The 21,700-nt window shown below is 42.0% G+C and overlaps 2 protein-coding genes across 3 annotated transcripts; both read right to left on the bottom strand.

The window, feature by feature from the left end:
* Nucleotides 1–15,700: 15,700 nt before the first annotated feature.
* LOC146690805 (claudin-10-like) lies at nt 15,701–17,337 on the bottom strand. Its single transcript, XM_085433901.1, has 5 exons — nt 17,008–17,337; nt 16,754–16,915; nt 16,586–16,667; nt 16,367–16,474; nt 15,701–16,249 (listed from the first exon to the last, which is right to left on the bottom strand). Exons 1-5 carry the CDS (start codon nt 17,237–17,239, stop codon nt 16,057–16,059), a joined length of 777 nt encoding a protein of 258 aa, XP_085290027.1. The 5' UTR covers nt 17,240–17,337; the 3' UTR covers nt 15,701–16,056.
* Nucleotides 17,338–17,867: 530 nt separating this feature from the next.
* Nucleotides 17,868–21,538, bottom strand: cldn10l2 (claudin 10-like 2). 2 transcript variants are annotated; one of them, XM_085433900.1, is made up of 5 exons: nt 21,166–21,538; nt 19,344–19,442; nt 19,169–19,256; nt 18,924–19,031; nt 17,868–18,833 (listed from the first exon to the last, which is right to left on the bottom strand). In XM_085433900.1, the coding sequence occupies exons 1-5, from the start codon at nt 21,395–21,397 to the stop codon at nt 18,641–18,643; spliced, it is 720 nt and encodes a 239-aa protein (XP_085290026.1). In that variant the 5' UTR covers nt 21,398–21,538; the 3' UTR covers nt 17,868–18,640. The 2 variants fall into 2 exon arrangements, with proteins under 2 accessions (XP_085290026.1, XP_085290025.1); XM_085433899.1 differs by having other exon boundaries at nt 19,344–19,505; nt 21,166–21,535.
* Between the last annotated feature and the right edge of the window lie 162 nt (nt 21,539–21,700).

Genomic DNA, 21,700 nt, shown 5'->3' with positions numbered 1-21,700 from the left:
GCGTGCGCGCTTGCGTTGGTCGGTGGTTCTTATGGACGTACACTAGTCACCTTATTTTTGAGGTAAAAAGTATATCAACTAGAATGTAAACCGTAATTTTGACATTAAGATTTTATCTTTTTAAAAAATCTGTATTTACTTGTATCTCTTATTTGTAGCAGTTAATTATGTGGATTTTCCTCCTTTTTTTTTAACGTTTCCCAAACATAAGTGTCAAATCTTTACGGTAAAAGCGAAAGACCCTGGCTTCTAAAGACAATTTACAAATACAGAAGTTCTCCTTGGTTTATGGCTGGGCCAGAGACAGAACGAAAAAAGACAATAAACGAGTTAGTAAACACTGACACTTTTTAAACTGTTTCTTAAAAATATTAGCCTGCAACCCAACGATTTATGGAACAAGAAAAAAAGGAAATTAGAACTTATAGTCTACTATATTTAACAACTTTTTATGACTGTGCCCTGGCAGTGCTACAAAGACCTCCAGGACTTTAAGGGTTAAGGTACTTAACCCTTTTTTGAGCTGACTATAGCAATACATGCTTTATAAACTTAAAAATGAAAAGTAACTTTTACTAATAAACTATCATATAATGAATTCACTAAAAATATACAACAGTTACACATTTTCATCTTGTATCTCTCAGTTTCTAGTTTTTATTAATGTCATAGTTTCAAAGGACTCTCATAAATAGTTTGAAACTATATGATCATTAAGTATTACTGTGTCTACTGTATAAAGTGCAGTTAAAAAAAGGAGACAAAGACCATAACACATCCCCACCAAAAAGCTTTCTCAAATAGTTTTTAATAGATTAGGGCAAAAACCAGCTTGGGTCTTCTCTAGTCCTTGACCCCCCAAACTTAAGACAAAGAAGAAACAGGAAACAAAGAAAGTGTGGCATGCAGCATCCACAAATCAAGGCCAAGTTATTTCAATCACCAAATGAAGCAGCATTTATTATTAATAGCAACCATGTGTTAAACTAAATGCTCTTAAAGAGTGGATCTCCACAAACATATGGACGGCCCTGCATATGAACATTATGCAGAAATTTGTTACATTAAAAGAACATAAAATAATGAGATGACCAGCAGAATGCTAAACACAGCAACGAAGCCAACCAAAGTAAATTGTCATGACCTCACAAACAGTTACATACATAGACAGTGAACCTAAACATTACCATCAAGCAGGAATAATGACTATCATGGATGAATGGAAAACATTAATAAAATCCTAGAGTTATATTTTGGAGCACTTTTGATTTATTTCAATACGCATCCTGGACAGGGCAAAATCATGGTTTACATGTGGAATCAAGGCGGTCATTTACATGAAAAGGGAAAGACCAGCTCTGAATCGAGGAGGGGGCTTGAGGGTTCATCTTTCACCAATGTTGTAAGCGCAGCCCAACTCTCTGTGAATGGTACCCATCGCCACTGATGAATTGTCATTGATCAATGGTCTTTGATCAGTGGTTGTTGATCAATGATCATGACAATTTGGATATTAATGATCAAGAAACTGAACTCACAGCCTATTGTTCGCCAGTGGTGCTAGTTTTAGTCATTATGCAAATGTACTGTTTATAAAATTGGTGATAATCCGAAAATTCTACTCTTCATTAAACCCAACTGTCATGGTCCCCATGCCTCTCTGACTGGCTCATGTTTGCCACAGGTTTGTTTTGTTTTATCTCTCTCTCTCCTGCTTGCCTGGGCGGAGCTCATTGTGGGCTCTTGCTCTGGGTCTCGCCCTGTCGCTGATCTGCTTTACCCTATTTAACGCTGTGGCACGGAGCAGTCAGCGCTGGAACGTTGAACCTCCCGTGTTCATGCTCTTAGCTCTTATTTTAAAAAGACTCTCTCAGTGTTTAATGGTGTATTGAATCTAATCGAGCTGTCTCTGTTTAGATCTCCCTGGAACTGGTGGTGGACCCTTACCTGTGATCAAATCAAATCAAATCACTTTTATTGTCACATCACATGTGCAGGCACACTGGCACAGCACATGCGAGTGAAATTCTTGTGTGCGAGCCCCACAAGCAGCAGAGATGTGCAAACACAACAACACAAACGAGCAAAATACAAGAATGGCCAACCTGAAACTAATAAATATATGTACAATATATAATAGTGTATGCATTTCTGGATGTGTATACTAAATATTTTCCTACGTGTGTGTGTGTGTGTGTGTGTATACACATTTTTACAAATTAAATAGTAAAAAAAATAAAATAATAATAATAATAATAATAATAATAATAATAATAATAATAAAATATATAAAATATACAGAGTTGAATATGTGCAAAACAAGTGGCATTTATATACAGTATGGAGTGCATAATGTTAAAGTTCCAGTAGTGAAGCTGAGGTGTCTATGACGTGTTCAGCAGTCTGATGGCCTGGTGGAAGAAGCTGTCTCTCAGTCTGCTGGTACGGGACCGGATGCTGCAGAACCTCCTTCCTGATGGAAGCAGTCTGAACAGTTTATGGCTGGGGTGACTGGAGTCCTTGATGATCCTCCCCGCTTTCCTCAGGCAGCGCTTCCTGTAGATGTCTTGGAGGGAGGGAAGCTCACCTCCAATTATCCGTTCAGAGCACCGCACTACTCTCTGGAGAGCTTTGCAGTTGTAGGCGGTGCTGTTGCCATACCAGGTGGTGATGCATCCAGTGAGGATGCTCTCAATGGCACAGTGATAGAAGGTCCTGAGGATGCGGGGGCTCATGCCGAATCTTTTCAGTCTCCTGAGAAAGAAGAGGCGCTGCTGCGCCTTCTTCACTGTTTTGTTTGTGTGTACTGACCACGTAAGATCCTCAGTCAGATGTACTCCAAGGAACCGGAAGCTGCTCACTCTCTCCACAGCAGCGCCGTTGATGGTGATGGGGGTGTGTACTTCTCTGCACCTCCGGAAGTCCACTATCAACTCCTTTGTCTTTGCGACGTTGCGGGTGAGATGGTTGTCTTGACACCAGTGGGTCAGGGCGCTGACCTCCTCCCTGTAAGCTGTCTCATCACTGTTGGTGATAAGACCCACCACTGTAGTGTCGTCCGCAAACTTCACAATGATGTTGGAGCTGTTAGTGGCTGTGCAGTCGTAGGTGTAGAGTGAGTACAGGAGAGGGCTCAGTACACACCCCTGTGGAGCACCAGTGTTCAGTGTGATGGGGGATGAGGTGATGCTGCCCAGTCTGACCACCTGGCGTCTGTCAGACAGGAAGCTAAGGATCCAGCTGCAGAGGGAGCTGCTCAGTCCTAGATCCTGCAGTTTCCTGTCCAGCTTCGAGGGAACGATGGTATTGAATGCTGAGCTGTAATCTACAAACAGCATTCTCACATACGTGTCTCTCTTCTCCAGGTGTGACAGGGCAGTGTGTAGTGTCAGGGCTATGGCATCATCAGTGGACCTGTTGTGGCGGTATGCAAACTGTAGAGGGTCCAGTGAGTCGGGTAGTGCAGAGCAGATGAAGTCCCTGACCAGCTTCTCGAAGCATTTGCTTACGATGGGGGTCAGGGCTACAGGTCGCCAGTCGTTCAATGAGGAGATGGTGGAGGATTTGGGTACAGGGACGATGGTGGCCATTTTGAAGCAGGCTGGGACTACAGACAGAGAGAGGGAAAGGTTGAAGATGTGCGTGAACACTCCAGCCAGCTGAGCCGCGCATGACTTGAGGACGCGGCCGGGAATCCTGTCCGGACCAGTAGCTTTGCGCGCGTTCACCTTCCTGAAGCACCTCCGCACATCCTCCTCAGACACAGTGTGCGCACTGACGTCATCCGCGGTGCGCACACTGTCCGGTCTCATGGTGTTCGCTGTGTCGAATCTAGCGTAGAATACGTTTAGATCCTCACACAGAGAGGCCGTGGTCTGCGGTGTGCTGGTTTTCCCTCTAAAGTCTGTGATCGTGTTTAGTCCCTGCCACATACTCCGAGGGTTGTCAAACTGTTGCTCCACCCTGTCCCTGTACTCACGTTTGGCTGCTTTGATCGTCTTCCGGAGTTGGTAATGTGCGTGTTTGTAGTCCGATGTGTTCGCGGAGGCAAAGGCGGTGCTCCGTGCCGCCAGTGCCGCGCGAACATCTCCGTTAATCCAGGGTTTTTGATTTGGGAAGGATTTAACTGTTCTGGATGGGACGACATCTTCCACGCATTTCCTGATAAATCCACAGACTGAGTCTGTGTACTCATCAATGTCTCTGGCGGCCACGTGAAACATTTCCCAGTCCGCGTGATCAAAACAGTCCCGCAGCGCAGACTCCGATTGGTCCGTCCAACAGTGCACCGCCCTCCGGGTTGGAGCTTCCTGTTTCAGCTTCTGCCTGTAGGCGGGCAGGAGCAGGATGGAGCAGTGATCTGATTGGCCGAATGGGGCGCGGGGGAGGGCTTTGTACGCATCCCGGAAAGAGGTGTAACAGTGGTCGAGTAGCCGGTTTCCACGTGTGTTAAAAAGGATGTGTTGATGGAGTTTTGGTGAGACTTTCTTCAGGTTTCCCTTATTAAAGTCTCCGGCTGTGATAAACGCTGCCTCTGGGTGTGCGGTTTCCTCACTGCTGATCGCGCTGTACAGTTCCCTGAGTGCACGGTCAGTGTCGGCTTGTGGGGGTATGTAAACAGCCGTAATAATCACTGCTGTAAATTCCCTCGGTAGCCAGAATGGCCGGCACTTAATCATCAGGTACTCAAGGTCCGGTGAGCAGAAGGATTTGACCGGGTGCACGTTCGCATAATCACACCAGCTGTTGTTGATCATGAAACATACACCACCGCCTCTGCTTTTCCCAATAAGATCCTGTGACCTGTCCGCGCGGTGCACGGAGAACCCCGGTAGTTGTATTGCGGAGTCCGGTACTTTGTCCGATAGCCAGGTTTCTGTGAGGCAGATCACGCAGCAGTCCCGCATCTCTCGCTGGAATGAGATCTGTGCCCGAAGCTCGCACAGCTTGTTCTCCAGAGACTGCACATTAGCCAGTAATAAACTGGGTAACGGTGGTCTGTAAGTGCGCCGTCTCAGTCGAACCAGAACGCCAGATCTTCTCCCTCTGCGTCGGCGTTTGCGGCCTCCAGGGCCAGAGAACAAAGGCGTCTCAGGTGAAATGAATGGGGGGTCTGCAAACGGAGCGGAGCGTCCGTGTTGCAAAACTTGAACTCCGGAAAGTTATAAGAAAGACCGTCTTTTATGTCCAGTAAGGTTTGTCGGTCGTACACAAGGAGACAAGTGCTGCTCGTGAAAAAATAAAGGAAAAGTAAAATTAAACACAGAAGAAAGCCGTTGCTTGGGGGAGCTCGCGACGAGGCTGCCATACTCGGTGCCATCTTGTCTGATCCCTGAGCGTGTCAGCATAAGTGGGAATCGGAGCAAGAGTGGGTGAGGACAAGTGACTGTGCGAGAGAAGAGGAGTGGCGTAAATTGGACTGTGTGAAAAGTGAGCGTGGATTTCCTCCCTTCCATCCCCTGGAGCCCTGGACCACTACCCCTTTCACTGTATATACGTATCACTGTGGTTTCACTTTGTGTCAATAAATTGTCACCCTTTTGATTGCCAGAATGCTGTCTGCGCTTGGATGTATCCGTTAGCCATGACACCAACAGGCGTGGAGCAGCTTTACACACTCTTAAACAAGTCAGAGATAGTTCTACCACCAATCTCCAATGCAGGCCCCCATTTAAAAATAAATGAATAAAAGGTACTTTGATTGAAGTGTAGCAGAACTCCCCAATCCAAATGAAGAGTTTTTCTGAATTTCAGTCAACATTTCAAACTGGGGTTTTCAAGATGGCAGCTTGAAGTGAGGTTTTACCAGGGAGTGCTAGCACGCCAGTTCGCTGATTTTACACTAGCTATAACACGGATATTAACTATCTGTAAGTCTGGGATGAGCATCAGCAACCATTTTTTTAAACAGTCCGACAACATGCCGCAAAGGAAAGTTGTAGTGTCTGACACTGCGGAGAAGCTAATGAGGGAACTAGCATGGGAACCGACATGGAGTTGGTCAGTGCGCCCCAGGGTGGCTGTGGCTACAATGTAGCTTGCCATCACCAGTGTGTGAATGTGTGTGTGAATGGGTGGATGACTGGATATGTAAAGCGCTTTGGGGTCCTTAGGGACTAGTAAAGCGCTATATAAATACAGGCCATTTACAGGCCATTTTACCATTAGATTGGAACCAGCGGTCCGCGAGGTAATCCGGGAAGTATCTGTGAACCTCACTAAAGTCATTGAAGATAAACTTGGACCAGTCTCTCTGCTTTTAAAAGCGCAAGGCAAACAGCTGGAGGACCATGAGACACGGATAAAGGAAGCGGAGGCCCGGATGTCGGTTTTGGAGGAGATCACAAACCCGGCGCTGGATAAGCTCCAGTCACTAGAGAAGCGGGTAAAGGAGCTAGCAGATCGCGCTAATGATTTGGAAAATAGAGGGGAAAGGAAAAATATTTGTATTATTGGTGTCCTGGGGGGCGCAGAAGGTAGCGACCCTATTAGTTTTTTCGAGTGCTGGATGCCTGAGCTTAATATCAAAACAAAAGCTGGCCGACTTAAAGTGGAAAGAGCGCACCGCACAGCAGCCCAAGTCCGTCCTCTGGACAGAGAGCACGTCCTGTGCTGATGAGACTGCACAACTATCAAGACAAACAGCGGATTATGAATGCAGCATGGGCAATGAGCAGGGACAACAAGCCCTTGAAGCACGGGAACGCCACAGTGATGATTTTCCAGGATTATTTGGTCACGATTGTACATAAACAGAAAAAGTTTTGATGAGATAAAGAAGCGCCTTAGATCCATTGGAGCTGACTATAGGCAGATTTACCCTGCTCTGCTGAAGGTGACCCACCGTGGATCCACTAAGATCTTCAGAGATGTGGCTGAGGTGGAAGGCTTCATCGAGTCGTTGGACTTAGCCCCTGTGGCTGACGGCAAGTGAGAGTTGGCCTCCAGTCGTCGTCCAACTCGATCGTGGATTTCTTTTACTCCACACCTCAAGTAGCTGCCTATGGTTGACTGTTCCTATATATTTCTCAGTTTTTTCTTCCTTCAGACGCTAAGTAGTTAACATTCAGTGCCACTATCACTATCTTTCGCTATGAGGTCAACTACAGTTTGCTAACTGTAGCATGGGAGATGGGTGGTCTCGTAGGGTGTCTTGCATTGAAATCTGGTGCAATGACCCGGTTACTGCATTCACCAGATATCAACACAATTTCGATCCTCCTCACGTGTTAACGTGCCACAAACAGGACTTTAATATCACCAACCATTCCAATTTTATCACGATGTATCCATATAAATGGCCCACCCTGTAGAATCATCTTGCTAAATATGGTATGTTATGAGCATTGCTATAACACCCGGGGTGTTTTTCTTTTGGGGTAGGGAAGTATCGTCTGCTGTTAGGAAACCACTACACTCATGATCCTCCGCTTTAGGAGCGGGACAGGGGGTTCTTCTTATTTTTGTTTTGGTAACGTTGAGCATTGTTTCTTCAGTTTGCCAGTTAGCTTCACAAAATTGGTGAACTTAAATGTTAGAAACTCAATTCACTGGAGGGGACTTTAACTGTCATTTAAACCCAACTAGCACTATTGGTAACATAGTTATATTAGACCATGCGGCGGTTTTCATTCATTGTAACCTCAGGAATGTGGCTCCCTGGGATAGACATTGGCACTTTACCCTTCTATCCTGTATAATCTTGGATTCACAGGTTACCTCACAGAGGAACTTGGACAGTTTTTGTCAATTAAGACACCCTCCACGGAAAACCCGTCTTTACTCTGGAAGACACTAAAGGCCTACTCAAGAGGTCTCATTATTTCATATACTAAAGGTAAGAAGCGTAGATAAGCAGAGCAGAGGAAGGTTTTGGAATCCAAGCTAAAACACACAGAAGGAGATTATCTTAAAAAACCTTCTAAGGGTAAACTCAAAGAAATTTATGCTGTTTGTTCGGCATTAGACTGTCTATTGACAAAAGACGCAGAGACTAAAATTTGATTTGCTAGGCAAAGGTTATATGAACACGGTGGCAAACTTGGGAAATACTTAGTATACCTGACTAAGAAGAAATCAGACTCTCAGAATATCACTTCAAGCAAAGATGTGCTGGGTTTTATAAAGAATTCAGAGAAATTTCAGCTGGCCCGCTGTTGAACATGTACAATGACTCCTTTAAAAAGGGTCTCTTGCCCAATTCTCTTTTAGGGAAGCCGATATATCCCTTATACTTAAAAAGGGTAAGCTACCTGAAGATTGTGCCTCCTACAGGCCAATCTCTTTGTTGAATGTGGATCTGAAAATCCTCTCCAAGATATTAGCGAAACGTCCAGAACTTTTACTCCCCTTTCTAATTAACGAGGACCAAATGGGTTTAATTAAAGGGCACAACTCTTATAATAACATGCGTAGGTTGTTGAATATGATCCAGTTCTTCCAACAAAAGTCTCTGCCTGGTACGGTGATTTCCCTTGAGGCCGAGAAGCCTTTTGACTGTGTTGAATGGTCTTACCTGTTTTTTACGCGACACCAATTCGGTTTCAGTGGAAATTTTATAAACTGGATTAAGTTACTTTATAACAATCACTGCTCTGCAGTTCTCACAAACGGGGTGCGGTCCTCCAACTTCCAGATACTGAAGGGAACCAGGCTGTCCCCTCTCCCCTCTGCTCTTTGCCTTAGCCATTGAGCCACTGGCAGAGGTGGTACAAGCTCAGGCAGACATACATGGTTTATCCATAGGACAAAGACAGCATAAGATTACTTTGTATGCTGATGATGAACTTGTTGTGTTCGGCCGGAAACATCAATCCCCTCTCTGGTTGAAACTATTAATAGGTTTAATGAGATCTCAGGCTATAAAATTAATTTCAGTAAATCAGAAGTGATGCCATTGGGCAGTCTAAAACAAAATCCACGTGCCCCTTCTCCGTTTCCCTTCACTTGGTCCCCACAGGGCTTTACGTATCTGGGAATTAGGGTCATGCCCGCATTTCGACCAGATGTATAAGTAATTTTACCCCCTTATCTGAGCAAGTCAAATTAGATTTGGAGAGATGGCAGTCCTTACCTCTATCCTTGCTCAGCCGTATTGCACTTCTGAAAATGAGCAGTCTACCCAGGCTACTTTACCCAATAGAGATGGTTCCAACCCTCTTCCCACATAAAAAACTATTCAAACTCTAAATGGCTGGTGTAGCTCCTTTGTTTGGGAAGGGAGGAAACCTTGTCTTACAATATCCTCGTTATGTCTTCCATCCTCAAAGGGGGGCCTTAATTTCCCAGCTATGTGGAAGTATCAGCTGAGCACCTATATGCTGCCGATTGAGTACAACAGCCTGCTCCTGTCTGGTTGGATATTGAGAACTCTGTCCAACTTCCATTTGAAAAAAAAAAAAGCTTTTTGTGGGAAAACTTAAGACCTTAAGGATGTTCTGTAGCAACCTACAAACATTGTCTACTGTTAGATCTTGGCAAATGGTTCAAAAACTAGAAGGAAGGTCTCACTTAACTTCTCTTTTCACTCCCTTATCTGACTATCCTCTCTTTCTGCCCAGGTATTTCTACCTTTTATGGCCTAATATACGGGTCTAACCTTGTGTCCTTTGACCAGCTACCTGATAAATACAACATTCATAGGCACGACTTCTTTAGATATTTACAAGTGAGGGACCATATCCAAAGGGCAACAACAATACTTAATAATCAAACTGTCTCTAACTGTGAAAAGCAGATATTTCAGCCAAACCTTAGAAGAAAATTTGTTATGGCCTGTTAACAGAATTTGGGGTCACGGACACAACTTATTTGAAGAGGACTTGGGAAAAGGAATTACATATTGAGATTATTGACGAGGTCTGGGAAGAAGCCTGTGAGAATGCTAAATCTCTGAGCATCTGTAATAAAGTAAAGACAATCCAAATTAAAATTCTACACAGAGCTCACATGTCACTTTCTCAATGCCATAAATACAATTCAGGCCTTTCTCTATGTGCCCTAAATGTAAAATAGAGGTGGGCAACCTTATGCACTATGGTCCTGGCAGATAATACAACAATTTTGGTTTGTCATAAAGTGTGAACTGGATAAGATTTTCACCACTGACACTGAATGCAATCCATTGTGTATGCTGCTCAGAGTGGCGAAGGACAAAATGAGGGGGGAGTTTGGAAAGCAGCTCTATGTGCTGTTAACAATCTGCGCAAGGAAATGTGTCCTTTTGAACTGGATCACAGACATGGCCCCATGTAAGACTCAATGGCACCGGACGGTACTGGAATATGTGTCACTAGATTTCCTAACATGCATGTTACATGTTGTTCACGAGTGATGGGAGAAGGGAGCGGGAGATCGACAGATGGATTGGTGCAGCGGCTGCAGTGAAGCGGACGCTGCACAGGTCCGTCGTGGTCAAGAGAGAGCTAGCGTATAAGTGAAGCTCTCAATTTACCGGTCGATCTACGTCCCTACCCTCATCTATGGTCACGATCTGTGGGTAGTGACCGAAAGAACGAGATTGCGAATGCAAGCGGCGGAAATGAGTTTCCCCTGATGGGTGGCCGGCCTCTCCCTTAGAGATAGGGTGAGAAGTTTGGCCATTCGGGAGGGGCTCAGAGTAGAGCCGCTGCTGCTCAACATCGAAAAGAGCCAGCTGAGGTTGGACATCTGACAAGGATGCCCCCTGGGCGCCTCCTGGGTGAGGTTTTCCAGGCATGTCCCACTGGGAGGAGGCCCCGGGGCAGACCCAGGACACACTGGAGAGATTATATCTCTCGGCCGGCCTGGGAACGCCTTGGTGTTCCCCCGGATAAGCTGGAAGAGGTGGCTGGGGAGAGGGAGGTCTGGGCTTCTCTGCTTGGGCTACTGCCCCTGCGACCCGGCCCCGGATAAGCGGAAGAAAATGGATGGATGGATGGATGGATGGCATGTTACTTATTAGCAGTGATGGGAATAACGGTGTTACAAGTAACGGCATTACTAACGGCATTACTTTTTTCAGTAACGAGTAATCTAACTACTTACTATTGCTATCGTTGCAACGCTGTTACCATTACACATCTTTTTAGAAGTGCATTTTGTTAACTTTTGTCTGTTTTTGTTTTATACCTTGTGAAGCAATTTGTGATCTTTTATCTAGAAATGTGCTATATAAATAAAATTTTACTTACTTATTTTACTTACTTACTAGCAAGAAAATGCAGTGCTGTCGCATTACTATTTTTCAGCAAACAGACAGTTGAAGCTGTCTTCAGCTTACTGCTTCTTATATCAGCTGCACGGAAGTAGCTGTCTACGTAAGTAATCTGGGCGCTACAGCTTTAAGCAGCTAAGCGCTCCCACGGAGGGCAATCGTTTTCTGGCAGACGATCACTTTTTGGCACAACACCTGGAGCTAGGGGGGTAAAACAATCGCATGTGTGCTGCTGTTTGACTGAGGAAGAATAAAGTAGTCGTGGTAAGCCAATTACATGACCACTTCAAGATTACAAAGCAACAAAGTGATATATACCAGTTTTTAAATTGTGTTGATAGGCCTCGTAAAACCAGAGTCATGATAAACAATATATACGCGGCGTTTTTTCCTCAATAGTTTCGTCACATTTACTGTCTAAGGACAGCGCAGCGAGCACTCTCTGCTTATGACCAAAAAAATTTAAAAACAAAACAAAAACAGCCCGTTTGTGTTGGTGGAAAAATGCACCATGCCGACCAATTAAAAAAATGATATGGCAACATGACATTTGGTTGTTTAGGAAGAGGGGAAGCTTTAGGCGTGACGGCGAGAGAGAGAGAGGGAGAGAGAGAGAGAGAGAGAGCGTGGCTCAGGTGGTTGGGAAGCGTATCTGTAACCGGAAGGTCGCCGGTTCGATCCCCGGGCTCTCTGTCCTGGTCGTTGTGTCCTTGGGCAAGACACTTTACCCTACCGCCTACTGGTGTTGGCCAGAGGGGCCGATGGCGCGATATGCCAGCCTCGCTTCTGTCAGTCTGCCCCAGGGCAGCTGTGGCTACAGCTGTAGCTTGCCTCCACCAGTGTGTGAATGCGAGAGTGAATGAATAGTGGCACTGTAAAGCACTTTGGGTGCCTTGAAAAGCGCTATATAAATGCAATCCATTATTATTATCACAATGCGACTCAGTTCACCCAAATTTTTGTCTTGCCTCCTATAAGGTAGTTCATCCCTCCGGCAAAGGTTACTCTTGCATTAGCAAGCTCGGACCCTCCGATCTTAGTGCACTTCATTCCAACTAAGACCAAAATTGATTTGAAGAAAGACAGGATAATATAGATGATGATAAGAGCCCGGCACATGTGACAGAGTACTAATAAATCTAAGCTCCTAAACAGTGTCCCAGAACTGTCTGCGCTTAACCCCCTCATTAGCTACTGAATTCAGGCAGAAAAACACATCCAAACACAGGCAAACATGAGAGGACACACTTGGTTATATCAAAACATGTTTAACCTTTTACTGTCTTCCATGTGTTTTGTAAAGATCACCTTGGTCATTGTGTTTGTTGTTGGTGCCCAGGCTTCTGATGGAATGGCAGGAGAAGGCTCATTACGTACTTAGATGGTAAATGATTATTATGATACAAAACTGTGATTTTAATTGATTGGTGATATTCACTAAGTAACTGGGAAATGAAAAATACTTTATTTTATTATGTATATGTATAAGTTAACTTTTTATTATGATATATATTTCAGGGTCGCAGGGGGGCTGGAGCCTATCTCAGCTGCCTCGCGACACTGAATTAGATAAGCGGAAGAAAATGTATGTATGTATATATCTTTCAGTAACAGTATTTGGTTGTCTGAGATTAATGTGAATAAGAAATCAGACCTCTTTGCACGATATCCAAAGAGTCATCAGTGTAAATACCCTACACAGTACTATGCTGTGAGAATAGGTTCCAGGATGCCAGACCTTCATGCCAACTTCACAGAGTCTGACAGTTTGGTCAGGAACATGGATAAGTAGCTCACTGGAGGTCACATTGTAGAGCTCTGGCAATTTTCCTCCTGTTTCTCCTCAAAGAAAGAGCAAATGTCGGTCCTGCAGCTGGGTTGACACCCGTTTCCCTGTCGAGCCTTCTACATGTAATGACCAATCTCTGGGTATATCCTCCACATGCTCGAGACTTTACTGGCAAACACAACAAATATTGTAGTACCAATTATTGATGTGCAGTCATCAAGAAGCTAGACATTTGTGCAAGCTACAGTCTCATGCCACCAGCAGTCATGAGGACAACAACAAAAGTTGAGAAAATCAGTCAGGAGGGATAAGTAGAGAGTGGCAGTCATTGTTGCAAAGATTGTAATTTGTAAGTTTTTCTCAAAATTATAAAGATATTTTTGAATATCAGTTATGAGTTTATAAAATCACACTGGACATCAGTATCCCCGCGGAACACACAATATCTTCTATTAGGATGTTGTGAGCTACTTTATATATGTGTTGTTGCTTGGTTGATAATTCTTGAACTAATGTTGCATAACTTTCTGGTCTGTTTGGCAAGAGAGTGACGGGCAAAAGTGAAACAGCCAGACAGCACAGAAGATAAGATCATATACAGGCACATAAAGAACAGATGTCAGAGGATTCCTCGACACAGACGCAAGATCAGAAATAGAGTGGTCCGGTGTTTAGCACTCTCACCTCATAGCAGAAAAAGCTTCTGGTTGTGTGTGGTGTTTGCATATTTGACCAGCTCCAGTACCTGATGTGCGTTTTCTCCAGATACTCCAGCTTCCTCCCAAAATCTAAAGACATGAATGTCAGGCTAATTGGTGATGCAAAGCTGGCTGTGAATGTGAGGTAGATAAAGTGCTTGGAGTGTAGAGAATAAAGCTTTTCACTCACTATGCGTTTATGTGCTACTCTGGCTCTCTTCCATGGTGTGTTTTTTGTTCTGTCTCCTGCCCCTCACCCCTACTAAATGGAGACAGATGGCTGCCCCTACCTGAGCCTGGTTCTGCTGGAGGTTTCTTCCTGTTAAAAGGGAATTTTTCCTTTCCACTGTTGCCAAGAACTTGCTCATTGGGGGTTATCTGATTGTTGGGAATATATCTGTATTATTGTAGGATCTTTACCTGAAAATATAAAGCACCTTAAGGCAACTGTTGTTATGATTTGGGGCTACATAAATAAAACTGAACTGAAAGTGCTGTATGAATGTATGGTTAAAGTGTGACCTTTAATTAAAGTTACTTTGAGTTTGTCAGTAACATTAGAAAGTGCCACATAAATGCAAGTATATTACATGACGCTGTTGATGCTTCTGCTTTGCATGCGCAAGCACAAATGCTAATGCTAATGTTAATATAACAATAAAAAAATTCAAATCCATTTATTCTTAGCTAACTGAGATTACCTGAACTGAGATTAAAACAGAGATTTAGGGTTTAGGCCTAGGGGTCATAAGATTGTAAAGTCACCTGAGCTGCCATTTCAATAAGTGTGGGAAACACTTGCATGTCACCTTCAGATTCATATATTTTGTCGGGATCCTGGGTCTCCTGACCCAGCGTTTTTAGTTATTTGTGATTCTTGTATTTTGTGCTCGTGTGATTTATTCTATGGTTTCTAGTTTGGATCCCTTGCCCTTCATGTTTCTCTGTGCCCCCTCTGTTCTGTGTAAGTCTGTGTTTCTTGGTCTGTGTCTTTGCATGTTTCGAGTTTCTTGTGTTTTCTGTCACTCTGTATTGTGAATTATGCTCTCATGGTTGGTCTTTTGTTACTCCCTCGAGTCTAGTTTCTTGTGTTCCAAGCTTAGTATTTCCCTCTGTGTATTTTGGTTCTTAGAGTCCTCTGCTTTATGGTTTATGTCTCTGTGTTTCTTAGTTGCTGTCTCCACCGTGTCAAGTTCGCGTCTCTGTGTTATACTTCCTGTTTTACTTTGAAGGTCTGTGTCTTATGTGAATGTGTTCTACTTTGCTTCCTTGTCTCGTCAGTTCTGATTTCTCCCAGCCGTGCCCTCCTTCTGTGTCCCACTGCCCTCATTACTTCCCATTGTATTTAAACCCTGTGTTTCTCTGAGTCAGTGTCACGTCGTCCCTCATGCTGTGTGGATCTCCCTGTGTCTCCCTGTGAGTTTAGCTTGCTTTTGTATGCTTTTTCCCTGCCAGTAAATAAAGCTGAGTTTTTTGTGTTTAAACCTCGTGCCTGAGTGCCTGCATCTTGGGTCCAACTCCCGCCTGCCACACAGCGTCTCTTGACATATTTAAATTGTTATAACTGTTGTGTTTTCATGTCTTAGATAAAACAGGACATAAGAACTGAGTAATGTAAAACCTAAAAAAAATAGGTGTGTAGTTCAGCTGTTGTAAACCCTTATTATGAAGGAACTTTTGACCCAGACTATACTGTCCAGGTATAGAATATGAACAGTATGTGAAGTTCAATACATTATTTGCTCGTACCAAAGACAGACAAAAAGTAGCCTCTCATTAAACAAAATTGCCAACTCATTACTCTCTATTGTTTTATTGTCTTTAAGAATAAAGATAATTTCTATATAAACTGCTTCAAAAAAAAAAAAAAAGTACAAACTGTGTGATTAATAAAAGTAACCAGAAGGAAAAAATGGTGCGTTCGATACTCAAAATTCCCTGGGGAGGTACCCCTCAAAACCCAAGTTCAATGTGTTCTCCTCAATATGCAAACAAAGCACCACCATTCATACGCAAATGTGCACTTTACATTTCTGTTATGCTTTATTAATTTTAAATGATGCACCTTGATGCAGATGCAGGGAAAACACAATTTTGTTTCATGATAGTGGAAAAATTAATGTAGTAAATATGTCCTGTCATGTCACAGTTGAAAGCTTAAACAGCTCTTAGAAGTAGCTTGAAGCTGTGTTGCCATCAATAAAAAAAAAATTCCATTGTTTCAGGATGCCCGTATTATTATTAGTAACACTTTTGGTTTCATAATCACAAAAGTGTTGTAAAGACAAATACTTGATTTGACATTTAATGACTCTCAAAGTAAAACACACACATTCTTTGTGAAAGAAAAACAAAAATAATTCTGTGTAGGTTAGTCACACATATGAATAAGTGACCGATGTCTTGGTGACACTGTTGATCTCTGAGATGCTACTGGCTCTGCTGCTGCTGATCGTCCTTGGTTTTTTACTCCTACTAATCTCTGTGGAAGCCAAAGACACAACGCTTTTTTGTGTTGGAACAAAAGTGTAGGCATCTTGGAACTGATGCGTAGCATACCTCTTTGAGCTGTCAAGGTACAATTCCGAAAATGAATTCATGACTCTAATTGTGTATTGCAGACTGAGGTTGGCTAATTATAAAAACAACAACAAACAAACAAATGACACAGAAGCGGTATTTTACCTTGAGTGACACCCTTCTCTTCCTGCAAAGATACTGTAAATAAGTCCTCCAACAATAAGTAAGGTAGAGCCTCCCCAGCCAATGAAGACACCTACTCCTATTTCAAACCTGCCAATAAATACAAGAATATTTCAAGTGCAATTCTCCCTCATAGGAAAAACAATGATCTAAATGTGAGTCATCAAGTACGCAGACTTATCATATATATCTGCTACATACTTCTGTTCCATGTAGTTTGGATCTTCAAACTCAGCTCTTATTTTATTTCCATAGTAGGAGTAAGCAATCATAGAACACATCCCTGAAACAATACTCACACAATTACTTAAATATTAAACAGTGCAATATCTAACAATGTGACTCAGTTCAAACAAATTTCTGTCTTGCCTCCTATAAGGTAGTTCATCCCTCCGGCAAAGGTTACTCTTGCATTAGCAAGCTCGGACCCTCCGATCTTAGTGCACTTCATTCCAACTAAGACCAAAATTGATCCGAAGAAACACAGGATAATACAGATGATGATAAGAGCCCGGCACATGTGAATGTCCCCTGTCCACAAGCAGAAAAAAAGCGGTTAAAGGCACTAAGTTCACTGGGTTTTTATCTTTAATTTACGGTATTCTGAGGGACGGTTTACTTACAGTTCAGTGCCAGCATGGATGGAATTCCCTTGCAGTCAGATACTCCAGTTGAATCAGATATGCAGTCCTTCCACAAGTTCGAGTAGTAGTTTGATGTCGCCAGGACCACGTTGCTGACTTCAGACCAGGTCCAGATATCTGTTGGCATTGTGGAGCAGACCAGAATCCATCCACACACACATACTACAAAGCAGCCTATCTCCATGTACATCACCATAGTCCTATAACCCATTATTGCTTCAGATTTCAGCACCAAGACAGACTACTAACAAATCTAAGCTCCTTAACACAAACCACAGTGCATTTTTTCCAGAACTGTCTTCTTTGAACTCCCTTCTCACGTGCTGAATAGAGGAGGGCATGCAGTGGCACCGCCCCCCTGAAGAAGTCACTTAGATACGTGACAAAACATTTCTCTATTTGAAACGCTACTTGAGAAGGAACAGTATAAATAATAAATAAATAATAAGCCTTCTAGGTAGGATTTCATTACCTGAATTATTAGTGATGCACCAATGAATCCATACTATTTGCATACTTAATCTTTTAATGTTAATACACATCTACTCATATATAAGCATATATTATTAACAAAACTTACCAGCAGTATAAAGTTCACTAAAATCCTCTCCAGCTGCAAGCTGCAAGTAATATACACATTAAGTAATTAACAGCTATGATTAATAATGTAATTTATACATTCATTTTTTTAATTATATTTTGAAGTCAAATAGCTTGCAGGATTCAATTCAATTCAATTCAATTTTATTTATATAGCGCCAAATCACAACATAAGTCGCCTCAAGGCGCTTCATAGGATGATGCTGTTGTATATATAGTCAAAGAAGAAGGAGTCAAAATACAAGTTTTCTCATTCAGAGAACATTTATTTAAGCCATTCAAAATAAAGTTTAAAATCTTGTACAGTGCCACTTTTCATGTGTTGACCTCTGTATAAATACACAGGTTTATCTATCGTTCATCTGTTTTGTTTTGTTTTAATTCTCCAAGTCCCCTTTATACACACTTAAACACAGACACACAAATACAAGAGAACACCATAACATGTTATGCCTCAGACTGCACCTGTTTGTTTTGGAAAGATCATTTCCATCAGCGTGGCTGTTGTTGATACTCAGTCTCCCGACGAGAATAGTTTTAGTTTTGTGCACCATTGAGTTGTTACTTTACACATAAAACAAGGAGAAGACTCATTTCTTTGGATGAAATGCATAATAATTGCACTAATATCTTTATAAAGGTGTGATTTTGCCAATAAAATATTGGACATCTTTATCGAAGGTTTAAACTGAGCAGTGTGGTGGTGATCAAAGTGATATTGATATATTAATTGATATATACATCTGTTCATCGTCATAGGTGTTTCAGTGAGATTCTTAATGACAGAAAATGCTTTTGGTTAAATCACAGCAATTATAACATAAGTGTAAACACAAGACTATGACAACCACTGGTACAAACACAAGACTAAGACTGCACATCTGTTTTATTCACGAGGTGAATATGACTGAGTATGAAGTGATCTAAAGGAAACAAAACATGACAAAAAATTACTTTCCTCCTATCTACAAGTTGAACTATTGCAGTGTCTGTTTGAGTTAAAACAGACCAACTAGACAAATGCATCTCTGTCTGAGGGTTTCGTTGGTGTTGCCTGAAGCTTTGAAAGTTGGGCGCTTGATCGTCCTGAGCCCATATAGTTAGACCCATACAGCTTGGAGGGTTTGTAGTATCCGGAATAAATGGTTCTTCCTCTGGATGGAGGCGCCATGTACGTGTGAGCATCACAGGCTTGTACTACTCTGCTGTAAAATTCAAAACATTGATGATGTTAATTATATGATGTAGTGGTAGTAGAGACAAGAAAAGGGATTAAAGTGGAATAATTTAGGCACCTTTTTCTGCGGATTACTTTATACACTGTCACAGCATAAAGAACAGCCCCGACTAGGATGAAAAAGCCTCCTGCCAATCCTAGAAAAACTGGAGATCCTAATTCATATCTGGAAGAAGTGAAAGGACGAGGAGAAAATCATGCTATCATTTAAGTAATATAAGTTACTGCAAAATTTATAGCAGATATGTCTATAATTTGAAAAGATTTGATGTAAAATGGTGTATGGAGTGGAAAAAGCAGTACCGCAAAACTCCTGATGCGACCTTTCGAGCAAAAGCTGTCCTGGCAATTCTGTTGATGTATAAGCAGTAGGCAGCAATGTCTGACATACCTGCGTGAAGAGGTTTCGGTGAACAGAGGAAAAAAAATGATGGCAAAACATTTACAGAGAGAAGCACGGCGTATGTTCAAAGCTTACCACCAACAAAATGAAGCACTGCTCCCGCGAAGAGCACTTTGTCCTTGGTTTTGTCAGATCCGCCGATGTAAGTGCACTCCATCCCGACAAAGCAGCACACTACAGCAAAGAATCCAATAGTTAACCCGCACATTAGCAATCCTCTCACTGCCTGCACGTAATCTGTTCAAATCAAAAAGAGTTCAGAAAGGAGAAAATGAGAAAAAATAATAAACAACAAGGGGTTGATATGAGAATCAAATCAGACCAGTATAAATAAAACAGCTATAAAAACAGCTATGCAGTGCAGAGATTGTGATCTACAATGGTTTCTGCAATGTTTTCTCAGATTTGTAAAGATTCAATCAGCAGATGCTTGGCGATGCTTGGATGACATAATGCTGCACCAAGTCTTTTTGTTTCATTGAATCTGAGAGTCAATAAAAATATGAATAAATCCCTCTTTTGGATATGGTTGAAGAATATTGTACAAAAGATGATCTCTTTTAAGTATTCTTTAGCAGTCTTCATAAAGTCCAGAATATTTGAAGATTGAATTTATAGACGCAATAAGAATATTTTTAAACCCATCAGGGTACATTATATATTTTGTTGAATCCATCCAACCATCCATTTTCTTCTGCCTATCTGATACATGGTCATGGGGAGACCATGACCTTCAATCAACTGACTTAAGGAATATGGAAACACCTTAATTTGGGTGTACGTAAAAGATTCAAAAGTTTTGGTGCTCAGTGTTAAAATATAGTGTTAAGTCTTAAGGTCTGTATTTTAGGCATTTATCCAGATGACTGTAATTTCGCTCATACAGAGAGGAAGATGGTTGACCTTTACTTACTCCAGGCCAAATGGTGTAGTGCAGTATGCTGGAAGAATTGTTGGTGGCCCCTCTTTGGTTAATGGGGGGCCATTGTTTAACCATTGGTTAATGGATAAACAATGTAACATCAAGTTTAGTTCTTGAGAAACTGACCTGTGTATTTAGGAAAAGATCTTCAGAATTTTTTGACATTTGGAAGATGTTTCTGGATCTATTAAAAAATGGGGAAGTTGAGAAGGTGGCGAGAGAGTAAGGTAATGGAAAATATGTAACTAAATTTGGGAATGTATACCGTAACCTGATCTGTTTTTATTTTGTATTTTGTTCTTGGTTGTTGTTTTATTTGTTTGTTGGTCTTTTGTTTGTTTCAGTTTAGTTGCTTTTTTGGGGGGGCTATTTCTTTTTTTTAGTGTCTTGTGTTTTTATTGCTTTCTTACTGCCATATGTTCAAGAAATTTAAAGTGTTGGATATTTATGAATACAAAATCCAATAAATATATGTTTACAAAAAAAATTGGGTGTAGGTAAACTTTTATGATCAGCTGCCACTGTCGCCAGAATTGGAAGTTTAGCAAAATCAGAGCCAAGTCATAAAGTGAGCTCACTGAGAAAGCTCTTATTTTTTATATATTCAAAGTTAGCATTAGCAAATAAAGGTTAAGTATATTAAAGCAAGTCTGCAGGGTATTTTATAGACGTTTCTATAAATTCCCAAATATCTGACCTTTTTTTCTCAAATGAGTTATAGTATCACTTTTAGGAACTGGTGCAAAGTCAACGCAACTTTTAATATGGATCCAGAACAACAGCATGCTCTACTTGTTAATCAATAGCATTGCAAAACTAGGCGATACTATTCAAAGTGACAGATTAACAGACAGAATTATAGTCAGGAGTACAATTATTTGAAGAATGAGACTTAAAAAAATTACTAATGACTGATCACCTGACTGCATGTACATAATCTATATAAAAATTATTGGTGAGGCAAATGCAACATACAAGCAACATTCCAGAGCACTGGGTATTCTCTACAGTTGGTCACAGCCGCAGAATCTGTGTAACAGTCGCTCCACAGGTTGGACCAGTACCAGGCCACTTTGATGATGTACGAGCCTCCTTGCCCTCCGAGTTTGGTAATCCTCCAATAGTCCATTGCCATGGTGCAGAGCACAAACAGCCATCCCAACGATGAAATCAAGAAGCCAGATATTTGGATCACACGTTTTCTCATTGTGGAAATCAAGAAGCCTGCTAATGCAGGTTTAATGGATTGTGCTGACCTTAGAAGAAGAAAATCTATTGACGTCTACTCTGGCTCACTAACTGTTCTACTGCTCTAGATTCAAGTAAAATGTGGCCCGGGTGTCCATTTAACTACGTCATAAGTGTCATGTGTTGATGAGGGCTCTGTACCACTTCATGCTGTGTTTACTGTAAACTTTTTGGATCATACCTTCTCCTGTAGATATTTCAAACGACTGTATTGATTATTGCTGTAGCAATATTTAGATGTACTTAAAAGGCTTCATCATGT

This window comes from Copadichromis virginalis, linkage group LG16, assembly GCF_057382275.1.
Source record: "Copadichromis virginalis isolate Kocher_CV1m ecotype Utaka linkage group LG16, C_Virginalis_male_GT1.1, whole genome shotgun sequence".
NCBI classification, from domain to species: Eukaryota; Metazoa; Chordata; class Actinopteri; order Cichliformes; family Cichlidae; genus Copadichromis; species Copadichromis virginalis.
The sequence above is the reverse complement of the archived record's forward strand: the minus strand, read 5'-3'. Positions and strand labels throughout refer to the sequence as shown.